Raw genomic sequence first — 22129 nt, forward strand, 5'->3', positions numbered from 1 at the left:
GTTTTAAAAACCCCTTCCGTAGGTACCAGAAATATTCGGCAAAAAAATCAGAACATGCTCATTCTTTTGTGGAAACAGCGCAATGCATAGGGTGAAATTCGCTGTAAAATCCTTGACAAAGTTCACTATTTCTGCAGTGGGTTTTGCAGCAAATCCAAAACAAATCCATGACAAAATCTGCATGTGTTACAAGCGAATTTTGGCAAAGATTTTCTCCTAAAGGACTCCAAAAGGGTTTCACTTTAATACTCATCTCTGCCTTCTAGGTAACTTGCATTGTAGCCGCACTTTACTGTATGTTAAAGGCTGCAGGTGTGGTTAGTCCAGTGCCTCAGGTGGCAGGTAACTTGGCGTTGCAATTCCAGAAGTTTTGCAATCAAAGTTGTTCTCATTCCACATATAGTAAAGCCAGAACCAGTGGGATCTTATATTTCTAAGCTTTGAGGCAGCAGAAAGGATATTCTCCAGAGATTCATAAAACCTCCACAATGCAGTACCTTTTTTGCAGTGTATGTGGTGCATTAATGGCTGCGAGAATCCGGTAACAACAAAGTGATGACCTTTGTTATATTATTTCTGCTTTCACACAAGTGTGCCGGCTGCTGCGCGTCTCTCACAGATGAAAGGTGTCGTCACAGTGTCGTTTGTCTTGTCTGTTGACAGGTTCGGCGAGTTCCAGGATCAAGTGGTCGGCTTCATAAAACTGAAGATGGAGGCTGGGAATGGAGTGACGATGAGCTGGACGAGGAAAGTGAGGAAGGCAAGGCAGCTGTGTTACAACTTAGGGTGAGTCGGCAAGTTACTGTCCCTATAATACAGTAATATATTCAGTTCTGTTCATGAAAATCTATTTGCCTGAATCCTGCCATAGGTTACACAGATAATTTGTCATTTATGCCAATGAAGTTGTAGTTTCTGACTGATGGAAATCTGGTCTGTTGGTCAAAAAACGTCACATCATGGTGATCAGTTTTCCCTTCTGAGGGTCCTTATTGCGAACTCGTACCATAGAAATGGTTATTGAGTGATCCAGATGATAAGTTCTGGGTGGAGGGTGAGCGACAACTTTCTGCTCGGAGAAGGCGGCTGCCACCATGATGTATAGAGCAGCGATTTTAATTTGCATTTATATTTTCTGTAATTCTCTCCACCGTTTCTTTTTAGGGAGAGGCGGAAATAATTGTAATTATTGTTGGAAGTCAGCACATTAGCGCTTTTCTAATGTAAATGTTTCAGTGTACGTAACAAATTTGCGACTAGTCAGAAAACAACTGTGATAGTCACAATGTAATTGTAATCTACAATGTGATCGCTCTAACCGTCTTCTGTCTCTTTCCTTTAGTCTCCACGTGTGAAAGATTCTTTACCAAACTCTGAGGTGAGAACTTCTAGTAGTGCCTAATTCACGGCCTTCCGGTCTAGGAGGGTCTTCATTTAAAGCATTGCACGGTGTAAGAAATAATTTTGAGCGTAGTAAAAATTGATTTGCAATGAACATTTAATATACAAGCCCAATCTATAACAAATTCTATGTACAAGTATATAAAGTCCAATCCAAAAAGATAATATACAGCAAGCATAAATGCAGTTGACCGTTCACCATGTCATATTTTACCTTTAAAGGATCAATAAACGTATAGTCAACAGATTATAAAATCTCACGCCAACGTATGGAGAACTTTGTGATAAAGCAGTAAACATGGAGGCAGATTCATATCATGATGCCCTAACATTGAATTCACAGATTGCAATAAACAATAGATTCCACCATGGTGGAAGCCGACATACCCCATTATAAGTCAATGCGGTATATCGCAGATGTGAACAGAGCCTAAAGTGAGCAAACACATCATGGCTCAGCACTGCATCACTAGAGCAGTGGGTTCAGACTCAACCAGGGCAATTTGCATGTAGCTCGTGTGGGGTTCCCTTGCAAACCACAAAACTTAACGGGGTTGTTTTGGATTAACCAAAAGGGTCTGCTTTTTGTTTTTTTCCTGAAAGCCGGTCACTATTGTCTATGGACTGTGTCTAGTATTGCAGCTCAGCCCCATTAACTTGAACGAAAATGAGCTGTAATACTAGGCATAGCCCGTACACAAGAGTGGCGCTGTTTCTGGAAAAATAGCAGACCCTTCATTCTAATCCTGGAGAACCCCTTCAATGATCGGTCGGTTGACTGAATTGTCCCTGCAAGCCAGAAAACGACAGTTTGTGAGCTCCATTGGGGACCGTGTCTGATGTAATTAATAATTATCTGTACTGCGCTGCAGAATATGCTGCTGCTATATAAATAAAGTAGAATAAATGGATAAAAGATTAAATCTTAAATGAAAGTCTGCCTACGTTTCTGCTTTTAGATGTTTCCTGCAACAGAGCCGAGCACCACCTTTCTCCAGACTCCAGCGCAGCCTACAGCCAATCTACCTCAATCATCTGGCCAGGCTCCACCTTCACAATTGTCTGTTCCTGTCCCATCATCTGGACAGGTGAGCAGCATACAGCGCCTTGCAGAAGTATTCACCCCTTTCTGTTTTTCCTGTTTTGTTGCATTACAGCCTGGCATTAAAATTGATTTTAACTTTGTTGTTTTTTTTTTGGGAATGGACCTGACAATGGTCCAAATTGTTACAGTAGAATAAAACTTTTTTTGTTGTAAGTGCATTTGTTTTCACCCCCTTTTTTATGAAACCACTAAATAAGGTCTGGTCAAACCAGTTAACTTCAGAAGTCACATTAATCAGAGATTCAACAAGACACCAACGATGACACTGAAGGAGCTCCAAAGATCCACAGCGGAGATGGAAGAATCTGTCCATAGGACCAACATAAGTCGTACGCTCCACAGAGTGGGACTAAATGGGAAAAAAAGCTAAGCTTAAAGAAAAACATAAGAGAACGTGTTTTGAGTTTGCCAAACAGCATGTGACAGATTCCCCAAACACATGGAAGACGTTTCTCAGGTCAGATCAGACTAGTATTTTACTTTTTGGCCATCATGGCAAATGCTATGTCAGTGAAGCGTGGTGCTGGCAGCGTTGTGCTGTGGGGATGCTTTTCATCGGCAGGGACTGGAAAACTGGTCAGGATTGAAGGAAAGATGGATGGCAGTAAATACAGGGCAATGCTTGAGAAAAACCTGTTTGTCTCCCAGAGATTTGAGACTGGAACAGAGGTTCACCTTCCAGCAGGACAATGACCCTAAACATACTTCTAAAGCTACACTGGACTTCAATGGGAAATATTTCAATGTCTTGGAATGGCCTAGTCAAAGCTCAGACCTCAATCCAATTGAGAATCTGTGATATGACTTGAAGACACTGTACACCAACACAACCCATCTTAGGGCCTGTTCACATCAGCGTTGCCCTTCCGTTGAGGGGTTCCGTCGGAGGTCTCCGTCGAGTTAACCCCTCAATGAAAAGGCAAACTGAAACCTTCTCTTCCATTTGCATCACCGTTGTGAACGGGTTCCGTTGTTTTGACGGAATCAATAGCGCAGTCGACTATGCTTTTGATTCTGTCAAAACAATGGAACCCGTTCACAACGGTGACAAACGGAAACCATTCGCTAGATTTCCGTCACCATTGAGATCAATGGTGATGCAAACGGAAGAGAAGGTTTCAGATTGCCTTTTCATTGAGGGGTTAACTCGACGGAAAGCTCCGAGGGAACCCCTCAATGGAAGGGCAACGCTGATGTGAACAGGGTCTAACTAGGAGTTGGATCATTTGTTTCTGGAAGAAAGTGAAAAAATCCAAGTGTCCAGATGTGCTAAGCTAATAGTCATTCCATAAGAGATTTCAATCTAATTAATTGCAGCAAAAGGGGGTTCCACAACATATAGACTGTCAGGGAGAGAATACTTATGAACATTAATGGGGTTGTCCAGGTTGGGGACTGTTTTTTTTTATACTGATGACCTATCCTTATATGATCCGTGAGGGTCCTACACCCCGCACCGCTCTGCTGTTCTGTGAATAGGAGCAGAGCTGCAGCACGGTCGCTATATTGTGCTTGGAGCCTTCTACTTCTGTCACCGTCCACTGCATAGCTTCCTGTGCACGGAGGCAGCCGTAAAAGCTGATAGGTGTGGGGTACGGGTGTCGGACCCTCACCGATCATATACTGATGACTTATCTCGTGAATAGGTCATCGGTATAAAAAACAGCCTCTAACAACCCCTTTTTTTAACCCCTTCCCGACATCCGCCGTATATATACGGCGCTGTCGGGAGGTGCTTCCCGCAAAGCGCCGTATATGTACGGCGCAGTGATGGTGCGGGCTCAGGAGCAGAGCCGGCACCATCACCGCGGGGTGACAGCTGTATTATACAGCTGGCACCCTCCTGTAACTGCCAGGACCGGAGCTACTCTCCGATCCGGCAGATTAACCCCTCAGATGCTGCGCTCAATAGAGCGCAGCATCTGATAGGTTTTCACCCGATCGGCAACCCAGTGATGCAATCGCTGGGTTGCTGTGGCAATCGGACGCCAGAAAATGGCGTCCGAGTCTGCCTTGTACGGGAGCCGATGAGGACCCGCCTGCGGCGTGTCCTCATAGGCTTGCTGTCAGTGAATAACTGACAGCGCTAATACACTGCACTACATATGTAGTGCAGTGTATTAGAGTAGCGATCGGGGCATCAGGCCCTCATGTCCCCTAGTGGGACAAGTAAAAAAAAGTTAATAAGAATGTGGTAAAACAATAAAAACACACAAGTTTCAAATAAAAATAAAGCTAAACTGACTTTTTTCCCATAGTAAGTCTTTTATTATGGGAAAAACCGTAAAAATAAAAAAAAACTATACATAATTGGTATCGCCGCGTCCGTAACGACCCAAACTACAAAACTATTATGTAATTTATCCCGCACGGTGAACGCGGTAAAAAAAAAACCTGAAAAACAGCGCCAGAATCTTTGTTTTTAGGTCACATCTCCTTCCAAAAAATGCTATAAAAAGTAATCAAAAAGTCACATTTACTCCAAAATAGTACTAATAAAAAAATGACAATCCGTCCCGCAAAAAATAATCCCTGACACCGCTTTGTGCACGCAAAAATAATAAAGTTATGGGTCTTAGAATGTCGACACAGAAAACAAATGATTTTATAAAAAAAGTGATTTTATTGTGCAAAAGCCGCAATACATAAAAAAAAAACTATATAAATTTGGTATCGCTGTAATCGTATCGACCCGCAGAATAAAGCTAACATGTAATTTAGGGCACACTGGATGCCGATAAAAAAAACAATAAAAAACTATTCCAGAATTGCTTGTTTTTGGTAATTTCCTTTACCAAAAAATGAAATAAAAAGTGATCAAAAAGTCGTATGTGTTCTAAAATGGTACCAATAAAATATACAGCCCGTCTCGCAAAAAACAAGCCCGCACACCGCTCAATCAACTGAAAAATAAAAAAGTTATGGCACTAGTAATGCGGTGATGAAAAAACATCCCAATGCGCAGGCCGGAGGGGAACATTCCTTCAGTTTCAGGGCCCTAGTATTTAGGAACTAGGAAAGGGAAGGGACATAGCACATCCGCTGGAAGCGAGGGCGCCCGTATTATACCAGCGCAAAACGTTCTCAGTAATATTTCCCAAACTACGAAGGAGAAAAAGTCCCCAAAAGGTGCAGAGCGTTACAAAAGGGGGATAAGAAAGAAAACCGTTTATCAGTGTGACACCGGCCTGTGCATAACGGATCGCTTCACAGCGTAACACACACCTATGGAGAATTGTATTATTTACCCCATTATTATACCCTCTTATTATGCCCTGATGTTCTCCGCACAGATTACATATACTCTGATGTACTCAGCACAGATTACATATGCCCCCACATTATAAACGGAAATACCAGCAAAACCCCAAACAGAACTATTACCAAGCAAAATCCATGCTCAAAATGGCGGTGTTTCCCTTCTTAGCCCTACAGTGTGCCCAAACAGCAATTTATGGCCACAAGTAAGGCATTACCATACCCGGGAGAACCCGCTTAACAATTTATGGGGTAAGATTCTCTAGGGGCACAACATCTTGTGCGGTGAATGGGCAGATCAGTGGAGAAATTGCAATTTTCACTTTGCACAATCATTTCTGAAAAACACCTGTGGAGTCTAAATTCTCACTACATCCCTTGATAAATGCCTTTAGGGGTGTAGTTTCTAAAACGGGGTCACTTTTGTTTGGTACATCAGTGGTTTTGCAAATGCAACATGGCGTCCGCAAACCATTCCAGCAAAATCTACGCTCCAAAAGATAAATACCGCTCCTTTTCTTCTGAATGCTCCCATATATGGAAACAGCTGAGTATAACTACAAATGGGGTGTTACCGTACTCGGGAGAAATTACTTTACAAATGTTGGGGTGCTTTTTCTTCTCTATTCCTTGTAAAAATGAAAAATGTGTATCTAAAACTACATCTTGTTGGAAAAAAAAATTATTTTTCATTTTCATGGCTTAATTCTAATTAGTTCAGCAAAAAACCTTTGGGATCAAAATTTTCACTATACCCCTAGATGATTCCTCAGGGGGTGCAGTTTCCCAAATGGAGTCACTTTTGGGGTGTTTCCACTGTACTAGTACTACAGGGGCTCAGCAAATATGACATGACACCCAGAAACCATTCCAAAATCCAAATGGTGCTCCTTCCATTCTGAGCCCTACCGTGTGTCCAAACAGATGTTTGTGACCACATGTGGGGTATTGTTTTACCCGGGAGAAGTTGCTTTACAAATGTTGCGGTGCTTTTTCTCCTTCAGTCCTTGTGGAAATGAAAAAAAAATACCTAAACCTACATTTTCTTTGAAAAAATGTAGATTTTCATTTTTACGGCCTACTTACAATAAGTTCTGTAAAAAAACTGGCTGGTCAAAATGCTTGCTACACCCCTAGATAATTTCCTCATGGGGTGTAGTTTCCAAAATGGGGTCACTTGTTGGAGGTTTCCACTGTTTTGTCCCCTCAGGAGCTTTGCAAATGTGACATGGCCTCCGCAAACCATTCCTGCTAAATTTGAGTTCCAAAAGCCAAATGGCGCACTTTCCCTTCTCAGCCCTGCCGTGTGTCCAAACAGCCATTTATTACCACATGTGGTGTATAGTTTTACTCGGGAGAAATTTCTTTACAAATTTTATGGTGCTTTTTCTCCTTTAGTCCTTGTAGAAATGAAAAAAAATTAGCTAAACCTACATTTTATTTGAAAAAATGTAGATTTTCATTTTCACAGCCTACTTGCAATAATTTCTGAAAAAAAACCTGTGGGGTCAAAATGCTCACTATACCTCTAGATAATTTCCTCAAGGGGTATAGTTTCCAAAATGGGGTCACTTGTTGGGGGTTTCCACTGTTTTGTCACCTCAGGGGCTTTGCAAATGTGACATGGCCTCCGCAAACCATTCATGCTAAATTTGAGCTCCAAGAGCCAAATGGCGCTCTTTCCCTTCTAAGCCTCGCTGTGTGTCCAAACAACCGTTTATTACCACATGTGGGGTACTGTTTTACTCGGGAGAAATTGCTCTACAAATGTTGTGGTGCTTTTTCTACTTTAGTTCTTTTGGAAATGAAAAAAAATTAGCTAAACCTACATTTTATTTGAAAAAATGTAGATTTTCATTTTCATGGCCTAGTTCCAAAAATTTTTGCAAAAAAACTGGCCGGTCAAAATGCTTGCTACACCCTTAGATAAATTCCTCGAGGGGTGTAGTTTCCAAAATGGGGTCACTTTTGGGGGGTTTCCACTGTTTTAGTTCCACTAGACCTGTTCAAAGCGGATATGGTGCCTAAAATATATTCTAATAAAAAGGAGGCCCAAAATCCACCAGGTGCTCCTTTGCTTCTGAGGCCGGTGCTTCAGTCCATTATCACACTAGGGCCATATGTGGGATATTTCCTAAAACTGCAGAACCTGGGCAATAAATATTGAGTTGCATTTCTTGGGTAAAACATTCTGTGGTACAAAAAAAATGGATTCAAAATGAATTTCTGGAAAAAAATAATGAACTTTGTAAATTTCACCTCTACTTTGCCTTAATTCCTGCGCAATGTCTAAAGGGTTAAGAAACTTTCTAAATGCTGTTTTGAATACTTTGATGGGTGCAGTTTTTAAAATGGGGTAACTTATTGGGAGTTTCTAATATCTAAGGACCTCAAAGCCACTTCACAACTGAACTGGCCCCTGTCAAAATAGCATTTTGAAATTTTCTGCTAAAGTTCTAAGCCTTGTAACGTCCTAGAAAAATAAAATGATGATCAAAATACGATGCCAATATAAAGTAGACATATGGGGGATGTTAATTAGCAACATTTTTGTGTGGTATAACTGCCTGTCTTACAAGCAGATACATTTAAATTGAGAAAAATGCTAATTTTTGCAATTTTTCGCAAAATTTTGGTGTTTTTCACAATTAAATACTGAATGTATCGGGCAAATTTTGCCAGTAACATAAAGTCCAATGTGTCACGAGAAAACAATCTCAGAATCGCTTGGATAGGTAAAAGCATTCCGGAGTTATTACCACATAAAGTGAAACATGTCAGATTTGAAAAATGAGGCTCTGTCAGGAAGGTCAAAAGTGGCCAAAGAGGGAAGGGGTTAAAGTCCTTTTTTTATTTGTATTAATTATTGTTTGTGCCGCAGTAAAAAATATTTTGCACCTTTTAGGGCCTGTCCAGCTGTAACGGAATTGCTGTAGAGATTTTCTGCAGCAATTCTGCAGAAGCTAGCGGAGATTCCGCTGCGGAAAAAAACGCACCATTTCCTGCGTTTTTTACTGCAGAAAATGGTGCGTATTTTGCGGCGTTTTTCTCAATGTTGGGAGATACTGACGTATCATTCCGCAGCAGGAATTGACCTGCTGGAGTACGGAAAATACGCACCGCAGGTGAAATTCTGCTCGGAAACTTTACGCAGCGTATTGATGAGATATGTTAAATCTATTATGTATTCTGCTTCGTATTTCTTTGAAAATGCGCAGCAATACCGTTACCCGTGAACAAGCCCGTGAAGTTGTAGACTTGTGTAAATCAAATGGTACAAACCCCCAAATAATCCATTTTAATTCAAGGTTGTAATGCAACAAAACAAACAAGAAAAGCACCACTGCCTTGTGTGTACATTTCTTTACATGCTATGTTAACAAATGTGTATGACCGGCACGGACTATGGAAAATGAAACTCTTTAGTAAGCATACGTTGTCTTCTATATACAGGTCATCCTGGCAGTTTCTGCAGCTCCTGTGCCTCCTACACCAGAAGAAGTGAAAGCTGTTATCAGTTTAGTATTACGATTAAGGTAGTTATTATTGATATTGATCCCACCATTGTCGCCCACACCACTCCTACTTAGCTTTATCTATTGCAGGACTGCAGACTATCTTCTGTGTAAATGAATGTTGAGGTGACTGCTTGCTCGGCTGTTTCTGTAACTCCCATAGAAGTGAATGGAGAGGGTTGTACTCATGTGTGGGCACCTCTCAACTGATTCTCTGCTTAGATTCGGCAGCTGGCGGTCACCTCTCCAAGTAGGATTGTGGTCGGCAGACCCCGTTCTCAATATAAGCGCATGTTCCAGATCTGAGACCCACATCATCAGGCATTTATGGCATATCCTGCGGATAGGCCATGAATGTCTGGGTTAGTAATAACTCTTAATCATTTTATTTTTAGTTTCTTTATTGTGTTGTTGTGACAGTTTCTTAAATATGACCAGTGTTTTAATGTTCTGTCGTTTTTGGCCTATAGGAATATGATAAAATGGAAATTTTTTGTATGTGGTATTGTTTATGTGGATTATTAATGCAACCTTATGGTCTCTAATAGCAACAGTGACACCTCCTGGTGGAAAAGCGTATGATCAACAGAACCCATAATAGGAGAAGAAAGGCTTTATTTTCAGTCATATACATTTTACAATTAATTTTTGTTAATTTATTATACCTTTTTGGATAAATGAAACTACATGGAAACAGTAACTAGGACTAAAGGAAACGTGAAAAAAATTAGATCTGCTGCACCACACGGACATACAGGAAGGCAGCGCTATATGTGTCTGCACAGTATACAAGGAGGAGGTACTATCTGTAAATATATCATTTACAGGGTGAGACAGGAAGGCAGTACTATCTTTGCGTACATCAGAGGCAGGGAGGCAGCACTATCTGTAATATCATTTACAGTGAGAGAGGGAGGCATGGGATGTTCTGTCAAGGTGACCACCACATTACACTTAAAATACAGATATGGTGGTCATCCTGCTGTCACATGGGTTGTTTCTTTGTAATGACTTCAGACATTCATTGTAAGTGCATATGATTATTAAAACCTAATAATGATAAGAAGGCAATGTCTTTTAGCTGGAAGCGTCTGTACTGGACATGGCAGAGTATTTCAAGTGTGAATGATGGGCTGTTGTGTATCGCCATATACAGCAGCCAGCCATCCATAATCGTTAAAAAGGATGGGGGTAGGCATGGTGAGTGCTCCCATCATGAATACAGTGGTCTCATAACTGAGTCCCACTGTATTGTTTGCTAGTTTCTATTAGCCAAACGGTACTAGATGTTTTTTGCGCCGTTTGGGCTAATAGGAGAGCAGACCTGTACCCACATTACATCGGGCAGCATAGTCTGATGACCGATACGCTTTAAAACATAACAATCTTGCTGCCTGCAGCTGCCACTAGAGGGAGCATAGGAGCTTACTGCATACTGTCATACATTCCGCTGAATGTCCATGTACAATTTTATTTATTTTTTCTTTTCCTTTTTTCAGAAACACAAAGAAAGAACTCAATGATATCCGGTTTGAGTTTTCTCCTGGAAGAGGTGAGCGTTCATATTGATAAGATACGGCGTGAAGGGGAAGCTCCTCACAATTGTGATTGTTTTATGCTTGGATCCTGGTCTTGCTGAATTGTCTTTCCTGGGACATAATAATCATTTTTTTACGCTATAGTTTCCCTCTGTAGCGGGAGCATCCATAGTAGCCCTTGTTGTAGGGGAAAACCTTTTTAATGAGGATTTTAACACACACAGAGATGAGTTCTGGTTCGTGTATGTTCTCCATATCCAGCTGGTACTTGGGGATTAGGGGATCAGCCAGCAACAGGGTACAATTCCAAAGTCTGCTATTCCTTTATATCATTGAGAGTAGTGTATATAATATCAAAAAGTTCAGGACACTGGTGAAATCCCATATCCCTTATTCCACCATTGAAATCTTTGGCATGCTTGATTGACATATTTTCACATGATTGGCATATTGCTTGGGCATAAGGCCCCCTTCATAATATCAAAAAGAAAAAAGTCATCACTAACTTGACTGCCGGGCCCCTTACATCTCAAAGTCAGGAGGTATTCACAAAGTTTGAAGAAAATAACCATCACATTCTACAAAGTATTTCATTATATCATTTTATTTGCAACAAAACAAAAATCTAATACATTTTTTCAGATACTTTTGGACACTTTTACATTCATTTACTGTATTTTCAAGCTATTATGACAAAACTAAATTTAAATTTTCCAGATACAGCCGATGGTGTTTCCCAAGAGCTGGTCTCCGCTGGCCTTGTAGATGGAAGAGACTTAGTAATAGGTAATTGTTTATCATTGCAAGTACAGATGTAAACTCTATATGTTCAATCCATTGTAATTATCATCGCTAAAGTCCCCAAGACCTCCACATTATGGTTGTGATCGGTAACCGCTCGATGACACGCAGGACCTGCTGTCACTGAACCTGTCAGTGCTGCTGACCTGACGGATTCAGGTCTCCTTCCACAGTATAGCTGCACTGTATACAGGATACAAAGCAGCAGTATCTCAAAAAGAAAAAATAATTTTTAATAAAAAGCATTTATAAAGTTGTAAAAATCACACAAATACACATTTAAAAATTAAAAAAAAAATAATAATAATTTAAAGGTGTACATAGCCTTTAAAGAAAAATTGTGGCCACTGCACGTTGCAAAGCTGTGATACAAAAGACATGTAGATTTGTCTGTTTGTTTTGTCTCTGCAGTTGTGGTTTCAGCATTGAATTCTTATTCTCTGTTTTTAGTTGCAGCTAATTTACAGAAGATTGTGGAAGAGCCACAGACTAACAGATCAGTGACCTTCAAGTTGGTATGTACTTCTAGGACTTCTGTCCTGCAAAGCAAGTGTTCAGTGTATAACGTTCTGCATTGTCTACAGACATGGATTCCGTATATTATCCAACTATAGACTCACCGTCCTAATGCCCGGACAGTAGCAATAAATTCAGATATCCGATGCATTCATAACCGAGAAAAACAGAACATTCATAAACAGAGAAAAAGACTTGAAAAGTTGTGTAAAGACTTGAAAATGTAAAGGATTTTTTGATTTTCAATTTAATGGTTATTAACATTATTTTTATGGGTTAGAGATGAGCAAATCTGGGAAAATTCACCAGTTGGCGTCTTTCTTACTCTAAATTATATTTCCCACATATAAGACAATAAAGGGTATATACAGCTCTTTATTTCAGTTTCTGATTTGAGTAATATGGCTCCGTTGGCAAATACATTTTCACAGAATCTTAAATAGGATATTCCTGTAAATCTTCTCAAATGTCAGTCATATATGTTAGATTATATCCGTGGGGTACTGAAGACCTTCACTGAGATCTCAAACGAGCAGTTTCCAGTAGTGGTTGTTATAGTAAAATTACTGTCGGTGTGGTCACTTCTCCAGCAGTTATGAATGAAAAATAGCACTGCACCCAGCTTGTTCAGGACACTGGTGGGTCCTATATCCCTTATTCCACCATTGATATCTTTGGCATGCTTGATTGACGTGTATTCACATGATTGGCATATTACTTGGGCATAAGGCCCCCTTCACATGGCGTTTGTGCACTAAGTTTATCGTGTACGCCTGGAAAGCTACCAACGTGCACGATAAACGGGCTATTAGGGCTCCATGATTCCGATGAAGACCGAAAGAGTGTCCTTTTAGCCTCCGTCGGGCTGGAATACGTTTAGTATAAAAACAAATTGAAGGAAAGTATAGCGTAGTAGACTACGCTATTTCATTCTGAGGGATCCTGCAAAAAAAATATGTATACCATTCCTGCATCTGGAAAAGCCCCTGACGTCACGGTCTGTATACATCATGTCAGAAGCTTCACAATGCTGGAGTCACTGGGCAAGGGGCACTTTGATTTAACCCTGCGGATGTGCTTGACATCACTGTCCATATATGGCCAGTGACATCAAGGGCTCCCCTAGACGCTGGCCAGGGCGCTTGCGCATTGTATCTCCTGACATTGTCCACGTCAGCTTCTTCTCTGGGCACAGTGCTTCAGACAAGGGCAATTTGGGCGACGTATTCCCCTGTATGCCTATTCAGTGGGATACTTTGCAGCCTTCCGTCAGAGGTATACGTTGGGAGTCCTCCCGATGTGTACCTCCAACGGAAGAAGAACATGTGAAAAGAACCAAAAATGGTTACTTAAAAGGTTTTAATTGGCAATAAATTCTATAAAATTATTAAGTCTAACACCTTTATTCTGAAAACACATGAACTGTGTAAAGCATAAAAATCCCATATTTAAAATAGTTTCATATAGTAGCTAGTAATGTACCTAAATTTTCTCTTTCCAGACCTCTGGGGTGGATCCTTCTGACATTCCAGATGATGGGAAGCTCGTAGGATTTGCACAGCTCAGTATCAGCTAAGCTGCCATTTCAGAGCCGCATCTTAAAGAAACCTACATCTCCATCATCTTTCTTATGCTTCTCTTGGCCTACAGAACCACTACTGCCAAAGAATCAAACTCTGGCTTGTTTCGGAGCTGTAACAACGTGTATTACTTTTACTCTTGTCTAACAAATGTCTCTCAACTTTGTGTAATGAGAGGTCAGAGCTTTGTAACCGACAGCGAACAAAAGTGTTTCTGCACATGATTAATTTGGATTTCTTTTTATCTTCAAGTGAAAAGTGCTAGTTTGTCTTCTTAAGTGCTGATGGGGTCGCCAGCCAAACACGGTGGTCGTCCCTTTGTCACTATAGAGGATCAGCCTGCACCTCTCATACCTGTTTGTTACTGTTGCCTTATTTGAGAATACTACTGAGTATGGAACGATGGGTTTCTACCACTCTTAAGACACTCAAGGCAAAGAGAAATTAATTTGGGGATCTGATTTTTATTGGCTTTAATTTAAAGTGAACAGAAAAGAGTCTAAATAAAAACATAATTAATAATTTGTGTGTATTTGTCTGATTTCTTACATAATCAATATTATCCTAGGTTTACACTACGTTTTTGCATGCTGTTAAAATGTCCAGGGTTTTTTCATGGTTTTTTTAATTTATTTATTTATTTTTGACAAAGTTTTTTTTTTTTTTTTTTACAGGAAACAAAAAGTCTTTTACGAACATCAGTTTTTGTTTTTTTTGTCCGATCCATCGTATCCGTTGCCAAACATATCCATTTCTTTTATTTATTTATTTTGAAATCTGTTTAGTTTATTGCAAGTTTATTGAAAATAACGGATGTCAAACAAGATGGTGCAAAAGGATGCAACAGAATGCCTATCCTGTTGCCATATACTACTATTGTAAAAAAAAATAAAAAAAAAAATGAACCGGTCAGGACAGAAAAATGAGACACAGGGAGAAGAAGCAATGACATCAGCATTCCAAAAAAAGCAAATCTTACTATTGTCGCATAGTACAGACACCAGCAGCTTGAAAAAGCCTCACTCCGAGCCGAAACGTTGTTGGTGTCTGTACTACAGGACAATATCTTTTTTGGTATGCGGATTTCATTGCTGCTTCTTCCTGCAAATCCTTGAGTGGGCTGGAGCTGGCTCATAAAGACAGTCAGTTGCATTCTTACATCCCCATTTAAAGTGACGGTGGTGCTGTTCTTATTCCTATTTCTACAAGAAAAATAAGACAGTCTCCGTTTGTCTATCCTGTTAAAAAAAAAAAAAAATAGATTCTGATGGAAACAAGTCAAACGGTCGTTTTTTGGGCGTGACGATAGCCCCCAATGAAAACCAATGGATCTGTTTATCGGATCCGTTTTAAAAAAACAAAACACAAATGGATGTCTCAACAGGATATCCAAACTTGATGTGAACAAGCTTAGTCAAGTGTGAACATGGTCATCAGCCGGCATTAAAGGTTTTATCTTTTTTATTTTTTTTACCCCAGTTGCATTGCTACTCTTGTCCATGGACTTTGTCTGTTATTGCAGCTAAGCCCGTTTAAGTAAGTGGTGCTTACCTGCAGTATCAGACGTTCTCCATTCACAAGGGTGGTACTGGTCATGAGATAAACCAGACCATTTACAGTGCTATACATGTGGATGGAGTCTTCAAAACTGTGTATGCACATAGCAGAAACATTTTGCACATTTTTTGCAAAAATGCTTTGGAGTTATAGGGTGAAATCTACTGCAAATCAGCAGCAATTTCTGTATAGATTTTCAGCAAACTTACCGCGCCACTCTTGTCCTTGGGCTGTGTCTGGTAATGCACCTCAGCCCCATTTCATTGAATGGGACTCGGCTTATATACCATAAACAGCCTAGGGGGAAGAAGGGCTGTTTTTCAGGAAATTAAAGCAACTTTTTTTTTTTCTTATCTCTAATTCCCTTTGACTGAATAGCCTAGAATCAGCGTGTGTGCTCCACTACGGAAAGAAAGTAAGAGAAGGTTTCTTCTACAGCAAATTGCCTCCCGTACAGAGAAATGGTTTCCCCTGCACAAGTACAAACAGGAGGGGTGGGGGAAGGGGAAACAAAATGGCTGCCTTTTGGGAAAAATATTGAAGACTATTTGTTATTTCTCACCCTTAAAAATATATAAGTGGGGGCGTGGCCTAGCGGTGAATGTGAGAGGACGTGTGTGACCGGAGCTCTGCTGTATTCATCCTATAAGGTCCATATATCCCGTAAAATTCGGGGAAAACGAAAAGTCGGCTGGAGATCAGGCAGCTGGAGGCTCATCTTATGGATCCAGGTACTCTCCTTTGGCGGGGGACATGAGAAGTGAGGAGGAGGAGGAGGAGGAGATGAGTGGCGCCATGCAGGATCAGCCAGGTGCTGGAGGGAAAAGTGGAGCAAGGAAGGAGGAACCCTCCCTAAAGGACATTTTGGCAGCGGTGAAGCAAAATTCTATGGTCCTTAATACCTTAGCAAGCCAGATGGGTGGATTGAAGGAGGACATTTTGCTGCTCAGGAATGATTTGCAAAAAGTAGTGGAACGCACCACTGCCGTGGAGGGGAGAGTCTCAGACATGGAGGATGCGATTCCTCACATAAAGCAGGATGTACAGGCACACTCGCAGGCAGTGGCGACATTGCTGGCTAAGACAGACGACATGGAAAATCGTCTGAGACGGAATAACGTTCGCCTAGTGGGGGTTCCAGAAAGAGTGGAGGGAGCGAATCCGGATGACTTCTTTGAAAAGTGGCTGATAGACACATTTGGCAGAGAGGAATTGACCCCTTTATTTGCGGTGGAGAGAGCGCACAGGGTGCCGACCAGACCCGGCCCTCCGGGAAGGCCGCCGAGACCGGTGCTGATAAAGATTTTACATTATAAAGATAGAGACAAGATCCTGAGGAAAGCTAGAGAACGTCAAGACATCTCCTTTAATGGGGTGAAAGTGTCCTTCTTCCCGGATTTCTCTATGGAAGTACAATGGAAAAGATCACAGTTTATGGATATAAAGAGACGCCTAAGGGCGTTACAAGTGCAATATTCAATGATGTATCCTGCCCGTCTGAGAGTGGTGGCGCTGGGCACAACTTCCTTTTTCGAGACACCGAGAGAAGCGGTTAGATGGTTGGATAGCCATGAAAGTCAGCTGAGACCGGCGGAGGCAGAGGGCCGGCGTTGATCCGGAACAGACCGGCTGACAAAAGGAGGCTGGGGATGCGGGACTGAACCAGGTGTCGTAGAAAATTGCAAGATATGGCATTGAGGGTTCCTGGTCATGTTTGGAGTTGGAGGGCATGGTTGCGGTGAACGCGGAAGACCGGAAGAGGAGGAATGTATTTATGGACATTGAGGGGTACCGATATGTTGAAGGGATGGTTGTTTATTTGCAAGAAAAAGGCAGCGGGAGGGATGGTCAGTTACGCGGGAAAAGTGAATAACGAGTTATGGTATTGTTGAATGTACGGTGGGCGGAGTTGACCTGCCGACGCTTGTTATGGGTAATGGCAGATACGTTCTGTCGCCCCAACCCTTGGAAAGGGGTAGGTTTACGGGGGAGGTTACAGGGGGGGGAGGGGAGGGAGGGAAAGAGGACCCAGCCGGTCGGATATGTAAAATTACGAGAACAGGATAGGATGTGTTGGGATATGTTGAGGGATGATGGGATCACTTAATTGTTTGTCCTGGAATGTACGGGGCCTGCGGGAAGCCAGAAAACGACAGGCGGTATTTGATTTTATTAGGAAACAGGAGTCGAGGGTGATAGGACTACAGGAGACACATATGACTAGGGATTCAGTCTCCATGATGCATAGGGCCTGGGTAGGCCATAGTTTTCATTCATATCATACTACATATTCAAGGGGGGTGAGTCTTCTCATACATAGGGCAGTGCCATTTATATGTCACGACTCCTTCCAGGATGGGGAGGGGCGGTATGTGGGGGTACACTGTACGATGTATCATTGGAATTGTGTGTTGGTGGTGTTGTATGTCCCCCCTCCATTCTCTAGCGGATGTATCAAGAAAGTGGTGGAGGAACTGGCTAGGTACCCGGAGGTGCCGTTACTAGTGATGGGGGATTTTAACGCAGTATTGAATACCAATATGGATAAATTCGGCATGACAGGGGGAGGTTTAACAGCGTTTGGCCATCTTGTTGCTGAAATGGGTTGGCGGGACATATGGAGGGATAAACATCCAAATAGCTTTCAGTATTCTTGTGCGTCTTCCACATATCAGTCTTTATCCAGGATAGACCTAATCTTGTGCTCACCGGCAGCGGTACCATTTGTAGCCCAGATAGAGTACTTGCAAAGAGCGTTATCGGATCATTCTCCTTTGGTAATGAAGGTAGAGACGGAGGGGAGGACAGGGCGGGGGCAAGGGTGCTGGAAACTCAATGCCTTTTGACTGAAGTTGATAGATCATAAACAAATTTTAGACCTCATAAAGGAATATTTTCAATTCAACTCGGGAACGGTACCGCAAGAGATACTGTGGGACGCGATGAAGGCGTGGCTGAGAGGGGTGTTCATCCAGCACATTTCGGCAGTAAAAACACGGTCTAGACAATTAGGGGAAGCGCTGTTGGAAAGGGTAACGGAGACAGGCTACATATAATAGATAACACACCAGACACACTGAAGCATTGGGTGGAGGCGCAGCGATTGTTAAAACAGCATCAGTTGGAGAGGGCAGATAACAAAAGGATGTTTTTAAAACGCCAATATTATGAGGAGGGGGAAACCACTGGACGGTTACTGGCAAGGATGGCGCAGGCTCAGAGGGAGAATAATTACATACACACTATTAAGGGGGAGGGGGGGAAGTTGGAGACGGATACAGGACAGATTTTGAAAGTTTTTCAGCAGTTTTACTCAGATTTGTATGCCTCTAGGGCAGAGCACACACCTCAACAGCTGGAAGAGTATATAGGGGAGATAGAACTTCCCAGGTTGGGAGGGGAGGAGAGAGGGACATTGGAGGAGGCCATATCTCTGGAAGTGCTCCAGGCAGCCATAGGGATACTAGCCAGTGAAAAGGCGCCGGGGCCGGATGGGCTTCCGGTGGAAGTTTTTAAGGAATATGGGGAGGAGCTCGCACCGCAGTTATTGGCCACTCTTTTAGATAGTTTTGATAGGGGGCGGCTTCCGGAAACAATGTACGAAGCAACTATAGTCGTTCTGCCTAAAGAGGGGAAGGATCCCCAGCTCCCGGGCTCCTATAGACCAGTTTCTCTATTGACTGCGGATATTAAAATCATGGCGAAAGTATTGGCGCTTCGACTAGCTAAGGTAGTGGCTGGGGTGGTACATGGGGATCAGGCCGGCTTTATGCCATCCAAATAGACGGCGGTGAATCTGAGACGGCTGTTCTTGAATTTACAAGTTCTGCCGGATAATCATGGGGGGAGAGCCATTCTGTCCTTAGACGCGGCTAAAGCATTCGATTGCGTGGAGTGGAAATATTTGTGGTCAGTTCTGGAGAAAATGGGATTTGGCCCTAATTATATAAAATGGGTAAAGTTGTTGTATGTAGCCCCGACAGCAAAGATAAGGGTGAATGGGGTGCTATCGGATCGGTTCGCGCTGGAGCGGGGAACGCGTCAGGGATGTCCATTATCTCCATTGTTGTTCGCGTTGGCGGTGGAACCCTTGGCGTGCGCAGTGAGACAACATGAACATATTCAGGGGTTGAGATATGGGGGGGTGGAGGAACGAATTGCATTATACGCAGACGATATGCTGTTATTCATGGCGGATACCGAGCGCACACTACCGTTAGTGATGGCCCTAATTAAGCGGTTTGGGAAATATTCAGGACTACTCATTAATTGGTCAAAATCGGCTCTAATGCTCATGGACCCGGGGGTTATCCAGACTGGGGAGGAGGAGGTGGAGATACCGGTGGTCACGGAGTTTAAGTATTTGGGGGTTAGGGTGACGGCGAAAGCACAGGATTATATGTCCCTTAATGTAATGCCACTGTTAACAACGATAAAAGCCAAAGTAGAGGCGTGGAATAAGTTACCGCTATCGGCTCTGGGTAGGACGAATCTGATTAAAATGATCCTTATGCCCCAGGTGCTGTATGTCCTACATAACTCCCCGGTATGGATCCCCAAATATTGGTTCAGGGGGTTGCATAACCTTTTTAGGGACCTAGTATGGAAGAAGGGGGTACCTAGGATTAAACTGGAGAAATTACAACTGCCGAAAGAGGAGGGGGGCCTGGCTGTGCCCAATGCTTGGGTGTATTATTTAGCTGCCCAATGTCAGCATTTCTGGGGGTGGGAGCAGGAAGAGACATGGGGGTCCAGTGCGCGCATCCTATCATATCTGGGGGGGGGGAGAACCCGTTGGGAGGACTGGAAGCGCACAGCTCTAAACGGATGGCGAGTACCAGACCCACTCTGCTTCTCATACACAAGGTGTGGTGGCAGTGCAAGCAATTGCTGGGGATAGGAGAATGCACTAAATATACACCACTTTGGAGGAATGCTTATCTGGGGGAATTGGGTAAATTGGAAGGGATGCAGGGGTGGGAGCAGCAAGGCATAATAAGATTGAGTCAGTTGTACGAGGGAGACATACTCAAATCCTTTCAGCAAATAAGGGAGGAGTTTCAGCTGGACTCCCGCATGTTCTATCAGTACCTGCAGATTCGGCACGCTGTGCAGACACAAGCGGTCAGTGTAGACATGACAATACATGCCGCGGGGGTGTTGGAGCATATTGCAAAAGCAGTAACGTCAAAAGGATTAATTTCATTGGTTTATCGCAGGTTATTGGTGGAACATCTGGGGGTTCCTATGGCACCAGTGAAAGCTGTATCGGAGAGGGATGTGGGTCCTATTACAACAGACCACTGGGAGGCGGTATTGGCAGCAACATGTACTTTGTCCATTAATGTAGCACAACGAAGATCGCAGTTGTTTCTGATACATAGGGTGTATAGGACCCCGTGGGTGCTGAAACAAATGGGATTAAGAGCAGATGCCAAGTGCCCTAGGTGCCCGGAGGAAAAAGCAGACATCCTTCATATGTTCTGGACATGCGGGAGGTTGGGGATTCTGTGGACGGAAATATTGGAGCTAGTGGGGAGAGTGTTTGAGGTACAGATTCCATGGGATCCTGTGGTTATGCTGCTAGGGTATGTTGGAGATTTGGGGGGGATAGGATGTCAGGGTTGGCAATCGCTAAAATACTATATCAAGTTAGGAAAGGAATAGCAAAGCACTGGCTGGATGCGGAGCCACCATCAAAACAAGAAATCATAGGGGCACTTAACTCACAGGTTCTGATGGAATATAGGATATACTCCAAGAAGGGGTCCAAGGTCAAGTTTGAAAAACAATGGGCTAGGTGGATTGATCAATCTGGGTATGCTTCTGCGGAGCTAATGACACTAAGGTCACACGTTCAGGTATAGGGCCACTGACGGGGGGGTACATACGGAGAGCAGGCGTAGGAGGGGGAATGGAAAAGGGGAAGAGAAGGAGAGAGGATTGGAAAAGCGGTATCGAGAAGACCGGCTGGGGGGATACAAGGGGGAGTTGGGGGGAAGGGAATGTTTGGTTGGATATAAATAATTGGGTCTGTTGAAATTTGCTTATACACTGTATGAGAACGTACAATGACCTGTAATAATGTGAAGTTTGTTGAATAAAATTGAACTGATTAAAAAAAAATAAAAAAATATATAAGTGAAATTAGGATAAAGAGGATATTTTGGAAAGTGCTGCTAATATATATATATATATATTACACATTTTTCTTTAACTTTTAATCCTTTAAAATTTGGCAGGCCTTTGTCACGAATACATAATTTCAGTGTAAGACCAGCATTTCTGCCGCAAATAGCCTTCTCCCAGTGCACGAAACGTACATACGTATTAACTAATCTAATTACTTATATTTGACATTATTTCTTCTATAACTGCAGGAAACTCTGACCTGAACTGCATTGTTACATATGAATTGTGAAGATCACGGGTTCAGAGAGATACGATATCTTGTAAATGAATTACTAGTATAATTAAGTAAAGCAAGAGAAATAAAAAACAATCTGATGCCTAATGATGAATGTGTATCTGGAAGCCGCTTGGGTATTATTGTGCTCTGTAGCAACAAGTAAAGGTGGTCTTACACGTCCCGACATGGTGCCGTGTAAACGAGCGCTGATTAACGAGACAGTTTTGTTGTTTGTTTTTTTTAAACTTAGCATTTTATATTAAATTTCAGAGTATGGCCGCCCCTGCACTCCCCTCATACTATAATTCACACTACACCACGCAGCTCACACCACGTAAACTATAGTAACATGTTTATCATCTATGTTTTGTCGCAGCTCCACCTCTTTAAAGGGAACCTGTCACCAGCATTTTAGCTATAAAGCCAGCAATACCTGGTGAAAGTGGGTG

At 42.4% G+C, this 22129-nt stretch overlaps 1 protein-coding gene across 2 annotated transcripts in view; it reads left to right on the top strand.

Moving 5' to 3' along the window:
* OXSR1 (oxidative stress responsive kinase 1) overlaps window positions 1–14238 on the top strand; it is a 132788-nt gene extending 118550 nt beyond the window's left edge. For both annotated transcript variants that reach the window (XM_075827336.1, XM_075827335.1), the window contains 8 exons: window positions 664–786; window positions 1343–1378; window positions 2361–2489; window positions 9218–9300; window positions 10779–10831; window positions 11535–11603; window positions 12069–12133; window positions 13636–14238. In XM_075827336.1, the coding sequence (XP_075683451.1) occupies window positions 664–786; window positions 1343–1378; window positions 2361–2489; window positions 9218–9300; window positions 10779–10831; window positions 11535–11603; window positions 12069–12133; window positions 13636–13710 (633 nt within the window). In that variant the 3' untranslated portion in view covers window positions 13711–14238. The remainder of the gene's footprint in view (window positions 1–663; window positions 787–1342; window positions 1379–2360; window positions 2490–9217; window positions 9301–10778; window positions 10832–11534; window positions 11604–12068; window positions 12134–13635) is intronic.
* The last annotated feature ends 7891 nt before the right edge of the window (window positions 14239–22129 follow it).

This window comes from Rhinoderma darwinii, chromosome 5 (assembly GCF_050947455.1).
Source record: "Rhinoderma darwinii isolate aRhiDar2 chromosome 5, aRhiDar2.hap1, whole genome shotgun sequence".
NCBI classification, from domain to species: domain Eukaryota; kingdom Metazoa; phylum Chordata; class Amphibia; order Anura; family Rhinodermatidae; genus Rhinoderma; species Rhinoderma darwinii.